Genomic DNA, 17,017 nt, shown 5'->3' on the forward strand with positions numbered 1-17,017 from the left:
CTCATTCTTTAAAATCCCAATGGGTATAGGCCCAACCTGTTCAAGCTTTCTTCCTAGGATAAGCCCCTCATTCTAGGAATGAATTGAGTGAACCTTCATTTCTAATGCAATTATTCACAGGTTACCATGCATAAGGAGGCTGTTTGGCCCATTCTGTCTGCATCAACTCTCCAAATGAGCATTATGGCTTGGTGCTATTTCCCTGCCTTTTCCTCATACCCTGTATGTTGTTTCTATTCAAGTAATCATCCTATGCCCTCTTGAATGTCTCAATTAAACCTACTGTTAAGAATCCGATTATGGTAAATGAGAGGATATCCGAAACACCCAGAAGGGTAACTTGGAACACAGGTTCTTAGTGGTGTATATTTTCAATTTGTGTTATAATGTGAGAAAAGATATGCAAACCAGGAAGAAACAGTTCAGTTTTGTTGTGATCTATTAATAAAGAATATTTATTAACTTAAAAGAAAATACATGACAAAGACTATAATACACTACAACAGTACACTTCATACAATAATGGCATGCATCTCATGAAGTTGCTCCTTGTTCACAACTACCTACATTTCCTGAACTCTGAGAAGCACCACTGTTCCCAAACAACATCCAATATTATATAATTTTAAGCTAAATACATGGCGGCATGGTAGCACAGTGGTTAGCACTGCTGCTTCGCAGCTCCAGGGACCTGGGTTCGATTCCCGGCTTGGGTCACTGTCTGTGTGGAGTTTGCACATTCTCCTCGTGTCTGTGTGGGTTTCCTCCGGGTGTTCTGGTTTCCTCCCACAGTCCAAAGATGTGTGGGTTAGGTTGATTGGCCATGCTAAAATTGCCCCTTAGTGTCCTGAGATGCGTAGGTTAGAGGGATTAGTGGGTAAATATGTGGGAGTAGGGCCTGGGTGGGATTGTGGTCGGTGCAGACTCGATGGGCCAAATGGCCTCTTTCTGCACTGTAGGATTTCTACATCCCAAAGGTTATTTTCCAGGTTTGGGAAAGTCATCTTTAATTCAGTGTAGGCATGTTCTTCTTGGTTAGAGTTTTGTTTTTTACAGCAGCATTTTAGCAACAACTTGTTTTCCGGAGAGCCTGCTTCTCTACTGTTTTTTCCAGTTATCTTTCTACAGATATATCATGTTCTCTCTCTTTGATGTTACCCACCCCATGGACCAGGCTTTTAGCATATAAGTGATGTTTATTCCCTTACCTCTCCACTTTGAAGCCACCTCTTCTATACACTATTGTTTTCCCCTAGTCACTTATTTTCACTTGTTTTCCTGCTGATTTGCGTATCAAAAACACCATGTTGGACAGCTGTACTCACCAGTTCCACTTTTATCCCATTTCTTTACTGTATTTTATCCCAGTTTCATTTTTAATTTTGATTTTCCTCAATTCTTAAGGCTGCCTCCATCACGCTTCCAAGCAGTAATTCCAGACCTGAACCACTTGTTGCGTGAAAGAGTTTTTTCTCGCATCACATTTGCTTCTTTTGCAAATCACTTTAAATCTGTTCCTGCTCATTTTTGATCCTTTTACTAGGGGAGGGAAGGTTTCTCCCTATCTACTTTGTCCAGTCCCCTCATGATTTTGAACATCTCTATCAAATCTCCTCTTAGCCTTCTTTTCGCCAAGGAGCGAACAGTCCCAACTTGCCCAATCTTTTTCACAGTTGAAGTTTCTCATCACTGAAATCATTCTTGTAAACCTCTTTGCACTCTCACCAATGCATTCACATCCTTCCTACAGTATGGTGCCCAGAATTGTACATAATATTCCAGCTGAGATGCAGCTAATGACTTGTATAAGTTCATCATAACCTTGCTTTTGTACTCTTATGCCCCTATTAATAAAACCCAGAATACCATATGCTTTATTAACTGCTCTCTCCACCTTTAATGATCTATATACATGTCCACCCAGGTCCCTCTGCTCCTGTGCCCCTTTTAGAGTTTTACCACTTATTTTATATTGTCTCTCCATGTTCTTCCTGCCAAAATGCATCACCTCACAGTTCTCTGCATCAAACTTCATCTGCCTCCTACCTGCCCACTCCACCAACTTGTCAATGTCCTTTTGAAGTTCTGCACTGTCCTCTTTACAGTTTACAATATTTCTGCAGACTTTAAAACGACTCCCTTCACTCCAAGCTCTAGATCATTAGTATATATCAGGAAAAGCAAGGGTCCCAATACCAACCCCTGGGGAACACCACCTCCCTCCAACTTGAAAAATGCTATGAACCATTACTCTTTGCTTCCTATTACTCAGGTAATTTTGTATCCAGATTGCTACTCTCCCTTTTATTCCATGTGAAAAAAATTCTCATAAGTCTGTTGTGTGACATTGTATCTAATGCCTTCTGCAAGTCCAGGTACATCACATCAACAGCATTAGACTCACTAACCCTTTCTCAAAAACTCCATCAAGATAGTTAAACATGATTTCCTTCTAACCTATTTTGAACAAGGGCATAACATTTGTGATTCTCCAGTCCTTTGGTACCTCCTGAGTCTAGAGAAGACTGGAAGATTATGGCCAGAGCTCCTTCAATTTCCATTTTCACTTCCTTCAATATCCTTGGATGCATCTCATCCAGTCCTGGTATCCTGTCAACTTTCAGTACTGACAGTCTATTCAACACTTCCTCCATATCAATTTCAAACCTTTCTAGGGACAGAATTTCCTTGATTGTCATCATGTCTTAGGTAGCATTTACCTCCTTGATAAAGACAGATGCAAACTATTCATTTGGTATCTCAGCCATGCCCAAAGCCTCTATGTGCCCTACTCCTCTTTTACCACCCTTTTACTATTTTATGTGCCTATAGAAGACTAAGACTCCCCTTTATGTTGGCTGCCAGTCTTTTCTCATAATCCCTCTTCACTTCTCCAATGTGCTTTTTTACTTCCTCTCTGAATCTTCTGTATTCCTCTTGGGTCTCAACTGTATTTTCCATCTGACACCTGTCATGAGCACACTTTTCTTCCTTATCTTAATTTCTATCTCCTTTTTCATCCAGCGACTTCTGCATTTGTTTACCAGGCCTTAGAATGTACCTTGATTGTACCATTTCTGTTTTGAAAGTAACCCATTGTTCAGTTACAGTTTTTCCCACCAACCATTGGTTCAAGTCTAACCAGACCAACTCTGGTGTTACCCAATTGGTGTCAGCTCTCTCCCAGTTAATTATTTTCATGCTGGATTGCCTATTTTCTTTTTCTATCATCATCCTCAACCTTACAAAACAATGGTCACTGTCTCCTAAATGCATCGCCACTGGCACTTGATCGATTTGGCCCACCTCGTTTCCAAGAACCAGGTCCAACAGTGCATCCTTTCTTGTTGGACTGGACACATATTACTGAAGAAAATATTCCTGGACTCCTTGTGTCATAGAGTTTTACAGCATGGAAAGAGACCCTTGCCCATTGTATCCACACCGGCTATCACCTATCCTAATCCCATTTTCCAGCACTGGGCCCTTGGCTTTGTATGCTATGGAATTTCAAGTGCTCATCTAAATACTACTTAAATATTGTCAGGGTTCCCACCTCCCACCCTTTCAGGCAATGACCCTTGCTGTTTGTATTATGTATTAACGATTTGGACATGAACGTAGCGGCCATGATTGAGAAATTTGCAGATGACACAAAGATTGACCGAGTCGTGGATAGTGTAAAGGACAGCTATAATCTCCAAAACTATATAGATGGGTTGGTGGAGTGGGCAGTAAAGTGAAAGATGGATTTTAACTCAGAGAAGTGTGAGATCATGCATTTAGGGAGGTCAAACAGTTAAGGGGAATACACAGTAAATTGGAATAAAGAGGGGTAAGTGAAGTGAGAGATATTAACATACACGTACACAGGTCCCTAAAAGCAGCAATTCAGGTAGGCAAAATTGTAAAGAAGGCATATGGAATGCTCTCCTTTATTGGCAGAGGTATAGAATATAAAAGTAAGGATATAATGTTGGAATTGTATAAAACACTGGTGAGGCCACAACTGTGGTATTGTGTGCAGTTCTGGTCACCATATTACAGGAAGGACGTAATTGCTCTGGAGAGAGGGCAGAGGAGATTTACAAGAATGTTGCCAGGGCCAGAAAAGTGTAGCTATAAGGAGAGATTGGATAGGTTAGGGTTATTTTCCTTGGAACAAAGAAGTTTGGGGGTGAATTGATTGAGGTGTACAAAATATGGGGGGAAGAGATAGTGTGGACAGGATAAAATTGTTTCCCCGATGGAGAATTCTAGACATAGATTCAAGATAAGTGGATTGTAAATAGTTGAGGCCCCAGCAATGGTCCCTGTGACACTCCACAAGTAACAGCTTGTCAACCTGAGAAAGATCTATTTATCCCTAAAATCTGCTTCCTGGTAGCTAACTGCAATTGCCCAGGAGGTTTAACCTTTGTTGGGGGCTGACCACCCCTTGAATGCCCAACCCCACCAACCAACTGACCACCTAAACACCCACTAACCACTCAACCAACCAATCCCACTAACCTTCCTGAACAATATATAATTTGCAAGATTACACATTGCTTCTCAATAAATTACTGTCCCAGTGGGTGAAAATGCTGACAAACTTTGAAGTTCTCTTGTATTCATCATTAGAGGGGGACAGGGTGCAAGAAATTACAGGACCTGTAATTATGGAGGTTGTACATAATTTGCCCATTGATGCCATTGCCACCTCTGGTGGTTCCAGAACAACCTGTTGAAGGTGCAAAAATTGTGGTTATGCAGGATAAATCGAATGACTTAAAAGAATCAATAAATAGTGTGTGCAAAAAGTCAGAAAATGATAAAATTACATTGGAGCATTGGCTAAAAACAGATGCCGAAATCTTGCTGCCATTCACGCTAACGAGATCTTATGGTCCCACCGATGGCACACCCCCGCCGGTTTCCTAGCAGCGAGGTGTGCGTTCAATGGGAAACCCCATTGACAATGGCAGGACCATACGTTCCTGCTGCCAGTGAGCTGTGCGCCATTCCCCACTGCCGTGAACCACACTGCGATGACGGAGAAAAATCCTGCTCAATGAGTTAATGGCAGGTGGATTTAAGCTGTCTGAATTAAACATTCAGGCAGAACCTAAGCAAGGTGTAACAAAGTACATAACAGTACTCAAAACTAATGATGAAACAAGGGCTCGTGGGCAACCCTAAACCACATCTGCACAATCATAACAAATACAGGTACTTGATGAAAAATTAAAAAATCTTCAATGTGTCATTGTGGTCACCCAAGGATTAACTGTGAAACATTTAACAACCTAATGCCCGAGCCACAAATATAAAACAAGTACTGCAGTAATACACTCCACTGTCCTTACACAATTATCTGGCTTAACCACCTGAATGTAAAATTACAGTTGTTCTTTACATCTATATCAGACAAAACAATGAGCCGACCAATACACTATACTGTTTTCTCTGGGCCTACTGCTCTTCTATTTTTATTTATCTTCAAATGTAGCCAAATGGACCAGGAGTGCAGGCCACTACTGCCCAGAGCTCAACATTACCTGTTCATCCATCTCCCCTCCCTCAAGATTTACGGCACAACCATTTTTTGAGCCATTAAATCAATGAACAAATTTTAAGCAACTAATGTTTATCTAAATAATGTTAGATGATGCCTATAATATTTCTGGAATGGTTGACCAGTTCCTTATCTATTTATATCAATTTCTTTGCAGAACATTCACCTCGTTGCTAAATGGCTGAGTACATTGGATAAGAAAGTGGAAGCTTATAGTTTAGGCAGTCATGAAGATTATCGTGTTTTTATGACTGCTGAGCCAGCTGGAACACCTGATGCACATATTATTCCACAGGGATTACTGGAAAATTCCATTAAAATCACCAATGAACCCCCGACTGGCATGTATGCTAACCTTCATAAAGCTTTGGATTTGTTTAACCAGGTATAAACAAAATAGGAATGTTATTGAACTTAATTGTATCTTAATTATTGAGGCTGTTTTCTGAATTCAAACATTAAAATTTTTTTTCATTTTCTCATATGTCAGGAAGCAGAGGTAGTTTTAAGTTACCTGAGATCATGTTTGTATTATGTTCATGTTGATTATGATCTACGTTGGTCATTAGAAATAAGGTATAGATTTAAGTGAGTTTATTTAGTGTTTCTGTGTAAGAAAGGGTAAAATGTTAGTTAGATTCATGTTTAAAAAATGGTGCTTACATGTATGGGAATTTTGGTTTCATTTCAAACTGTGTCTGCATTATGTAGAAAGTTTACATTGTGAAAAGCAAACTTCGAGTCTTCGTCAGATCTGGGCTCTGACGAATGGTCATCTAGACTCAAAACGTTGGCCCTATTCTCTCCCCACAGATGCTGTCAAATCTGCTGAGATTTTCCAGCATTTTCTGTTTTTGTTTCAGATTCCAGCATCCGCAGTATTTTGCTTTTATCTAAGAGCTTAAAGAAACACGGAGCTGTTGCTTAGCAATCAGGGCCCACCTTTTAAGTTAGAAAGATCTTTGAGTTTGGTTTTAACTGGATCCATGGCAGAAGGAACTTAGTAGCTAGAGAGGAAACCGTTCTACCAGAAGCAAAGGCACAAACAGAAAGCAGGAGGATGGAGTAATGGAAAGATTGCAAGTCCCAGAAACTAAAGAACAGTTCGTTCTAGAAATTAGGGAATGAAAGCAGAGTTTACAGTAAGATTGAAGTCAAAGGAACAAAAGGAAACTGAAATTTGAACAAAGTACTGTTCGTTGAAGTTAAAGATAGAGCTGAAAAGTGCAAACCTGATTAATTTGGCTGGAGAGAAGCCAGAAAACTGAAGCAATCCTAAGATTGATGAAACAGTAGTTTACTTTTGGTGGCTGGGTATCTGAGAGATTGTGTGAAAGTTTGAATGCCCATTGCAATTAAAGACAGAGGAATTCTGAAAGGAAAGTTGGAAATCCTGGAAGTGGATCTTTGCTGAAAACAGCTGAGAGTTTTGTTTGGAAGAAGATTCTAAGATGGATCTTAGCATGGAGTTTGGAAACATTTGTGTGATCATGTGGGGGGATTTGAGGAGAAATCCATAGAAGGTACATTGAGTGGCATCTGCCACTTGGTTTCAGAGTGGGGTGTGTCTGACCACAGTTGGCCTATTGTTGGACAGGTGTTTGCTGAGAACATCATAGCGTAAGATATATGTAACTTGTATTAGCCTTAAAACCCACATACATTTGTAAGGAAATAGGTAGGGTAAATGTGTATTGTATTAATAGTTGAACATTTCATGCTTGACTTTTTTTATGTTGTTAAAGGCTATTTGGCAGTCCTGTGACTCTTCATCCACATTTTGTAAAGAAAGAAAGAAAAAGTTAGTATTTTGAGCTAGGGCACCATTCTGAGACCTTCCCATAGAATGGTAACATCATCTGGGATCATAACAGTACTTGAATTTACAAAAAGTTATTTTTTATTAAAAAAATAAATGTTAAGCCAAACTGCAGAGTTTTGATTTTTTAAAATTCAGTACTGGCAAATCCAACTCTTGTTGCCCATCCCTAAAGGCCCTTGAGATGGGGGTGATGAACCATCTTCTTGAATATAATTGAGTGTAATTGGTAATAAATAAAGAAATTGACAGAAGGTGCAAAAGCAACATGTAGAACAATTATTTTCACACAGCAAGTGGCTAAGGTCTGGAATGCATTTCCTGCGATTGTGGTGGAAGCAGGTTCAATCAAAGCATTCAAAGAAAAATAGATTGTTATCTAAAAAGGAAGAAAGTACAGGGTTACAGGGAGAAGGCGGGAGAATGGCACTAAGTAAATTGCTCATTCAGAGAGCTAGTGCAGACACTTTGGGACAAATTACCTCCCTCTACACTGTAACCGACTTGTGGTTCTGACTGATTTCCTCGACCATTTCAATGAGCAATTAAGAGTCAACTGCATTTCTGTGGGTCTGAAGTCACACGTAAGACAGATCAGCCAATGACCACAAGAGGCTGTGTGGTGGAGATAGTCCCACAGTGCTATTTGGTAGGAAGTTTTAGGATTTTGACTCGACTATGACAAAGGAACACATGCTGTGTGACTTGCAGGGAGCTTGGAGATAGTGATTTTACCACCATTTGAAAAGAATTGTCTCAAATTTTCTGCTGCTGATCCCGTTTCAGTAAACAGCATTTTAAAATGGAAGTTAAAACAGAGCAGGTTTTCTGTAATGTACTATGTAATGCATTGTCAAGTTTTAACATTTGGGCATGTGGGAAGTTAAAAGCAGTGGGTTACTTAGACACTCAGAATTTGACTCTCTCCCATCATTTCTAATTTTAACCTGCAGGGTTTTGCAAGCAGATAAGACCCACATCTAGAATTTATACAAATTAGGGTCTTATTATGTCAAGAACACACTAATGGCATCTTATCTGGACCCAGGAAGGGAATCTGCTATGACGACCCAAAATGCTAAAACAAGGCTGAAGCCTTCCTCCAACATTAGTGGGACCAAGAGGAGCAGGGGTGCTCCTCCTGGCCTTGCACTGAAAGTTACAGCTTTTCTAGCCCTGAACGAAGCCCATTCTACCCACTGCCTCCACCTCTAGTCTTTTCACTGGCCAGGGTACAAATATTCATTGGATAATTACAGACAAGACTTGCCACCCTCCCCATCTTAATTAATCCATCCAAAAGAACACAATAGTCTCTCCATCACTATTGCCAGTTGTCTCTTAACTGGACATAAAATTACTGTGACATTACCCTGATTTCCAAAGATGCATGACCGGCAACCACCATGCATTGCAATAAATACCAATTATAAAACCACTATGTTCGCTTGCTACGTTGCAAATTATGAATACAGGGTAGAAGGTTTTCTGTAGTATAAAAAGTATGATGCACTGCTAATTCTTCATGATGCAACCTGCTATTATAAACTTCTGGACTTTTGGTTGAACCCCATGAGAATATGGTGAGTCATATATTTGGCACATTCATTCTATTATATTTGCAGTGTAATTGAGTACTTTTTTTGCTGGGACCTTTAAACAACAATTTTTTTGATATTAGGAATTAACATTCTTGCTATTAAACATAATACTCAATTGTTATTTATAGATAGAGACTTTAATTATTTATTTCGTGTTAATGTAGGATACCTTGGAGATATGTTCCAAAGAATCGGAATTTAAGTGCATCCTTTTTGCTCTCTGTTATTTTCATGCCGTGGTTGCTGAGAGGCGCAAATTTGGAGCACAAGGATGGAACAGAGCGTATCCATTTAACAATGGAGATCTTACAATTTCTGTTTATGTACTGTTCAACTATTTGGAGGCAAATCCTAAGGTACAGTTTACTACTTGTACAGAGTTCAATTTATATGATGGAAGAAAAATAAAAATTAACTTCCACCTGTAACATGCTAAATGTTATGATGAAAGTGACAAATGTAATGCTGGTGAGTGACAGGCTGGTGGAATTTAACACACATTGGGCCCGATTTTACCAAAGGGCGCGGAATCGTGGTAAAGTTATGCATTTAAATCGGCATAATGAAGCCCACGCCCAACTTACCCAAGGATTCCCACTTTATGAGGCTCCGATCCGATCGGCGCCCGCGTATTTACTGTGTTGCTGAATTCAAGTCCGATAGGGCTTCAACTCAGCAACTGAACCGCCAAATCGCCCCCGACCACCCTTCGCGGACCGCCCCCGTGAACCACCCCGGCAGCCCACCCCACCCCCGATCAGACCACCCTGGGACGCAGGCTCCGCCAGCAGCCCCCCCACCCCCCGGGATCGGACCCCCCGGGCCCCCGACCTACCTTGATCGCTGGTGTCTGTCGAAAGCATCTTGCGACCTCCCTACCCACCCCCACCCACCCCCCCCCCCCCCCCGCCCCAAAATCTGGGAAAGTCAAAGGCAGTGCAGACAGCAGTGCTGTCAGCGCTGCCTTTGACTTTCGCACTCGGGCGCGCTGAGTGCTGTCGGCCCCGATCTGCGCATGCACAGTTCGGTGCTCCGACAGATGCAAATGCGCTAGGCCCCGCCCACTGGACCCGCACCGAAAAAAGGCGTATGGGGGCGCTGGAGCGCGGCTGCCGGGCGCGGGTCTGATTTACGACCGCACCCGACACTTAGAGCCGATTTGGTAAAATCGGCCCCATTATTTCCTCTGATCCCATTGCCTTCATATAGGTTTCAATATAAATCTCCTTTTAGTAGATCCCTGGGTAAAAATAGATGAAAGGAAGTTGGGAAAAGAATTGGGGACTGGAAGCAACTGGACAATGGGATCTTGCTTTAAACTATAGATGTATCGGATCATGACTGCAATCTTAACTGCTGCACTGAGTGGGAAGTTGTCATAGATTTTGTCTGGCAGGAAAGTCATCAGAAAGAGGAACTAGAGCCAGAAAAGAATCGGAAAGGTGAAATGTATCTTTTCTGTTGTTTCTTTATGTGCCAGGAAATGTAGTATGCTGCTTTTATAATGTACTGAGAAATAACAGATTAAGTTAATTACTAAGGTAGAAGGGCTTTATAAATAAAAGCAGAGTGTACAAAAGCCAGGAATTATGCCAAACATCCATTCAGCTCTCATTTAGCCCCAGCTAGAATGTAGGGTTTAATTCTGGGCACGACACTTTAGGAATGAGGTGAAGGCTTCAGTGAAGGTACGGAAGAGATTTATTAAAATAATTCCAAGGATTAAAGATTATGTAGTTAGACTGGAGAATCTGGATTTGTTCTCCTAAGTGCAGAGAAGTCTGAGGCGATTTGATAGAAATGTCTTTATAAAATTATTCATTCATGTTATATAGGTAGATAGGAAGAGTAGGGGGATCCTAAGAGAGCAATTCAGGGAGTTGGGAAATAGGTTAAAAAGTAGGGTCACTAGGGTGGCCATCTCTGGGCTGCTCCCAATGCCTCGTGCCAGTGAGGCTAAGAATAGGGAGTTGGTACAAATGAATGCCTGGCTAAAGGACTGGTCCAGGAGGGAGGGCTTCATTTTCATAGATCAATGGGAGGTTTTCAGGAGAGGATGGCACCTGTACAAGAGGGAGGGGTCACAACTAAGTTGGAAGGGCAAAAATATCCTGGCTGGGAGCTTTGCTAGTGCAGTTCGGGGGGGGTTTAAACTAGTATGGCAGGGGGGTGGGGATCAAACTATTAGGTCTATAAGTGTGGAGGCTGGGGACGAGTTTGGGGCTGGGACAAGGCTGGCAAAGAAGAAGAGCACTCTGGGGGAGGACGACCTCACTGGGCCTGGAGGTCTGGAGTGCTTATACTTCAATGCAAGGAGCGTAGCAGGTAAGACAGATGAACTTGGGGCCTTAATGCGCACGAGGAATTTGGATGTGGTTGCGGTGACAGAGACTTGGTTGAAAGAGGGACAGGACTGGCAGCTGAATATTCCAGGGTACAAGTGTTTTAGGCGAGACAGAGGAGGGGCCAAAAGAGGTGGGGGAGTAGCGATATTAGTTGGAGAGCATATTACAGCGGTGCAGAGGGAGGACAATTCAGAGGGGTCGTGTAACGAGTCACTCTGGGTGGAGCTTAGAAACAGGAAAGGCGCAGTCACTATGTTGGGGGTGTACTACAGGCCCCCCAACAGCCCAAGGGAAGTGGAAGAATGGATATGTCAGGAGATACTGGATAGGTGCAGGAATAATAGGGTTGTTGTAGTGGGAGACTTCAATTTCCCTGGTATAGACTGGAAATCGCTGAGGGCAGGGACTCTGGATGGGGAGGAATTTGTAAAATGTGTACAGGAGGGTTCGTTGGAACAATATGTAGACAGCCCGACTAGAGAGGGGGCTATACTGGACCTGGTACTGGGGAATGAACCCGGTCAGGTCTTCAAAGTTTTGGTCGGGGAACATGTGGCAAATAGTGACCACAATTCTGTTAGCTTTAGGATAGTGATGGAAAAGGATGAGTGGTGTCCCAAGGGTAAGGTGTTGGATTGGGGGAAGGCTAACTTTAGTGGGATCAGGCAGAAATTGGCAGCTCTTGATTGGGAGAGGCTGTTTGAGGGTAAATCCACAGCTGGTATGTGGCAGTCTTTTAAGGAACGGTTGTTAGGGCTACAGGACAAGCATGTGCCTGTAAAAAAGAAGGATAGGAAGGGTAGGATTAGAGAACCGTGGATAACCAGGGAAATTGAGGGACTGGTCAAAAAGAAAAGAGAGGCATATGTTTGGTCCAAGCAGCTAAAAACGGAGGGAGCTCTGGAGGAGTACAAAGAAAGTAGGAAAGTACTCAAACGGGGAATTAGAAGAGCAAAAAGGGGTCACGAAATGTTCTTGGCAGACAGGATTAAGGAGAATCCCAAGGCATTTTATTCATACGTTAGGAACAAAAGGGTTGTTAGGGAAAAAATCGGACCTCTCAAGGACAAAAGTGGGGACTTATGCTTGGAGCCCAAAGAAGTAGGGGAGATCCTAAATGAATACTTTGCGTCGGTATTCACAAAGGAGAGGGATGTGTTGACTGGGAGTGTCTCTGAGGGGAGTGTTGAACCGTTGGAGAAAATCTCCATTACAAAGGAGGAAGTGTTAGGTTTGTTAGAAAATATAAAGACTGACAAATCCCCAGGGCCTGATGGAATCTATCCAAGGCTGCTCAGGGAGACGAGAGGTGAAATCGTTGGGCCTCTGACGCAAATCTTTGTCTCGTCACTGGACGCAGGTGAGGTCCCAGAGGATTGGAGGATAGCCAATGTGGTCCCGTTATTTAAGAAGGGTAGGAAGGATAACCCGGGTAATTATAGGCCGGTGAGCTTGACGTCCGTGGTGGGGAAGTTGTTGGAGAAGATTCTTAAAGATAGGATGTATGCGCATTTAGAAAGGAATAAACTCATTAACGATAGTCAGCATGGTTTTGTGAGAGGGAGGTCATGCCTCACTAACCTGGTGGTGTTTTTTGAAGAAGTGACCAAAATGGTTGACGAAAGAAGGGCCATGGATGTTGTCTATATGGACTTTAGTAAAGCGTTTGACAAAGTCCCTCATGGTAGGCTAGTGAAAAAGGTTGGATCTCATGGGATAAAGGGGGAGGTGGCTAGATGGGTGGAGAACTGGCTTGGTCATAGAAGACAGAGGGTGGTAGTGGAAGGGTCTTTTTCCGGCTGGAGGCCTGTGACTAGTGGTGTACCGCAGGGCTCTGTATTGGGACCTCTGCTGTTTGTGATTTATATAAATGATCTGGAAGAAGGAGTAACTGGGGTGATCAGTAAGTTTGCGGACGACACAAAACTGGCAGGACTTGCAGATAGTGAGGAACATTGTCAGAGGCTACAGAAGGATATAGATAGGCTGGAAATTTGGGCAAGGAAGTGGCAGATGGAGTTCAATCCTGATAAATGCGAAGTGATGCATTTTGGTGGGAATAATGTAGGGAGGAGCTACACGATAAATGGAAGAACCATAAAGGGTGTAGAGACGCAGAGGGACCTGGGTGTGCAAGTCCACAGATCTTTGAAGGTGACGTCACAGGTGGAGAAGGTGGTGAAGAAGGCATATGGCATGCTTGCCTTTATAGGACGGGGCATAGAGTATAAAAGTTGGGGTCTGATGTTGCAGATGTATAGAACGTTGGTTCGGCCGCATTTGGAATACTGCGTCCAGTTCTGGTCGCCACACTACCAGAAGGACGTGGAGGCTTTGGAGAGAGTACAGAGGAGGTTTACCAGGATGTTGCCTGGTATGGAGGGGCTTGGTTATGAGGAGAGATTGGGGAAACTGGGGTTGTTCTCCTTGGAAAGACGGAGGATGAGGGGAGACTTAATAGAGGTGTATAAAATTATGAAAGGCGTAGATAGGGTGAACGGTGGGAAGCTTTTCCCCGGGTCGGTGTTGACGTTCACGGGGGGTCATAGGTTCAAGGTGAAGGGGGGGGGAGGTTTAACACAGATATCAGAAGGACATATTTTACACAGAGGGTCGTGGGGGCCTGGAATGTGTTGCCGGGCAAGGTGGTGGAGGCGGACACACTGGGAACGTTTAAGACTTATCTAGACAGCTATATGAACGGAGTGGGAATGGAGGGATACAAAAGAATGGTCTAGTTTGGACCAGGGAGCGGCGCGGGCTAATTGTTCTTTGTTTCTCGTTTCAAGGCTTCATTCTATGATCATCTTGCTGGTGCCAGTACAGAGCGAGACTGCGGATAGTTGGGAACCTGTCTCGGGGGCAGGGAATTCATATGGTGTTCGTGGAAGTGGAAATGAATAGGGTTGGGAAGCATTTTCCGATCAGGGCCAGTGTGATCTCCTGGACTCGTTTCGATTGCCTCAGGGGGTCGGAGAGGAATTTCTCAGATTTTTTTTCCCCATATTGGCCCTGGGGTTTTCACTCTGGGTTTTCGCCTCTCCCTGGAGATCACATGGTCTGGAATGGGGGGGTGGGGGTGAGTTAATAGGTTGTGATGAACAAAGCATCGTAGCTGTGAGGGACAGCTCGGTGGATAGGATATTAGTATGTAGATAGGCTGGAAAATTGGGCGGGGATCCTGGATTCAGGATTCAATCCTGGACCGGGGAGCGGCGCGGGCTTGGGGGGCCGAAGGGCCTGTTCCTGTGCTGTATTGTTCTTTGTTCTTTGTATATGTGCATCCCTATTTGTCCTTGACAAGGTAATTGTGAGCCAACCACTTGGAACTGCGGCAGTCCTTCGGTGAATGTACTCCTACAGTGTTGTTATTGAAAATATTGTGAGATATTGACAATGAAAGATCAGCAATGTATTTCCATGTCAGTACAGTGTGTGATTTATATTGATGTGGGGTAAGAACAGGAGAGTGGAATTTAACTAGTCTTTGAAAGAGCCAGATACAGACGCAATTGTTGAAGTGGAAACTTTCCTGCTTCTTGACTGTGATAGAAAAACTCAACAAAGTTTGTTCCGACAAAACAACTAGTATTTATTTACGAAAGATTGCATGTAGTTTTGGCTAAAAACTTGAGTTCAGAGAGCAGTTGGTACAACTTGCTAATTCCTCCTCAAGTCCGCAATTACACAAAGAATCAGTTCAGTATTTATACATAATCATTATCAGTTTGCGTGACCAGAGCATATTCAGGAATTTGATCAGTAATAGAATCATAAGCAATGTCATTAATCATGGCACAACTTGCTGACCTCCTAGAGCTCTTTGTCTCATCATTCATACCCTTATCTTGTCCTTTGATGTAACAGAAGAAGGTCGGTGACTCCGTCATGCCTGACCTTGTCTTGTTTTATTTACTCATACAGTCTTAAAGTTATGCGGAGTCAGCGTTGTTTATATTGTACCAAATAGCTGACCAATTTTCCCATCATGCTATTCCTTAGTTCGTACAACTTCAGATTCCCTCCTTTTGTCATATCATGACAATTAATTAAATAGGTATATCCATGACCCGATTAAAAATGCATTTACACAAGCAGCCAAGCAATCCTATCCCCAGTAGTAATAGTAGTAGTAACATGAAGGCCTTAAAGATCCAATCAAATAATCCTTAGTTCGTACAGCTTCACACAATGGGTCACAGGACGACCTCCTGTGCTACACTATTCTATGATTCTATATTTAAAACCAAAAGAGGATCGTTATTATTTTAGTATGAATGGAGGGAAAATTCAAGTCAGAGTGGCCGGCCTGTTTTGTGCCTGTAAAACTGTTGATCAGTGATTGAAAATTAGGGATTAGTTCAGCCATCCCATTGATGCCTAAGGCCATTTATAGAGTCATAGAGGTTTACAGTATGGAAACTTGTCTGGCCCAACTTGTCCATGCCGCCCTTTTTTTTAAACCCAATTGCCCGCATTTGGCCCATATCCCTCTATACCCATCTTATCCATGTAACTATCTAAATGGTTTTTAAAAGACAAAATTATACCTGCCTCTACTACTACCTCTGGTAGCTTGTTCCAGACACTCACCACCCTCTGTGTGAAAAAATTGCCCCTCTGGACACTTGTATCTCTCCGTTCTCACCTTAAACCTATGCCCTCTAGTTTTAGACTCCCCACCTTTGGGAAAAGATATTGACTATCTAGCTGATCTATGCCCCTCATTATTTTATAGACCTCTATAAGGTCACCCCCTCAGCCTCCTATGCTCCAGAGAAAAAAGTCCCAGTCTATCCAGCCTCTCCTTATAACTCAATTCATCAAGTCCCGGTAGCATCCTAGTAAATCTTTTCTGCACTCTTTCTAGTTTAATAATATCCTTTCTATAATAGGGTGACCAGAACTGCACACAGTATTCCAAGTGTGGCCTTATCAATGTCTCGTACAACTTCAACAAGATGTCCCAACTCCTGTATTCAATGTTCTAACCGATGAAACCAAGCATGCCGAATGCCTTCTTGACCACTTCGTCCACCTGTGACTCCACTTTCAAGAAACATGTACCCCTAGATCTCTTTGTTCTGTAACTCTCCCCAACACCCTACCACTAACTGAGTAAGTCCTGCCCTGGTTCAATCTACCAAAATGCATCACCTCGCATTTGATCGAATATTTACACAGCAAGAAGCTGGTCAGTGAGGATGCTTACACATGCAAATCTGGATTCTATGCTATTTTAGGGCCTGATTACAACATTTTGTAATCAGGCCTTAAAATCACATGAGTGGAACAGGTGCCAGCAAATTTCACCTATTTGAACTGAGCGTTGAGTATCCAAACCATTAAACCATATACAAACACTTTTTAACATACAAGTTGAACAGGCTAACAATGCATAACTATTTACATATATAGTGAGACACAGATTAACCTGTTGCAGCTGTAACTCCTTCTCCCACCCCACCTTTGTTTGTGTAGAAAATTAGATTCAAAAGCCAGTTAGAAACCATAGAAACCCTACAGTGCAGAAGGAGGCCATTCAGTCCATTGAGTCTTCACCACCAACAATCCCATCCCAGGCCCTATCCCCACAACCCCAAACATTTACCCTGCTAACCCCTCTAACCTACACATCCCGGGACACTATGGGCAATTTAGCATGGCCAATCAACCTAACCCGCACATCTTTGGA

At 42.7% G+C, this 17,017-nt stretch overlaps 1 protein-coding gene across 1 annotated transcript in view; it reads left to right on the forward strand.

Moving 5' to 3' along the window:
* Positions 1-17,017, forward strand: part of LOC144501720 (dynein axonemal heavy chain 17-like) — an 832,067-nt gene that overhangs the window by 783,571 nt on the left and 31,479 nt on the right. The window contains exons 74-75 of the mRNA XM_078225682.1: positions 5,715-5,942; positions 9,142-9,333. Coding sequence (XP_078081808.1) covers positions 5,715-5,942; positions 9,142-9,333 — 420 coding nt within the window. The remainder of the gene's footprint in view (positions 1-5,714; positions 5,943-9,141; positions 9,334-17,017) is intronic.

This window comes from Mustelus asterias, chromosome 12 (genome assembly GCF_964213995.1).
Source record: "Mustelus asterias chromosome 12, sMusAst1.hap1.1, whole genome shotgun sequence".
In the NCBI taxonomy this organism is placed as follows: Eukaryota; Metazoa; Chordata; class Chondrichthyes; order Carcharhiniformes; family Triakidae; genus Mustelus; species Mustelus asterias.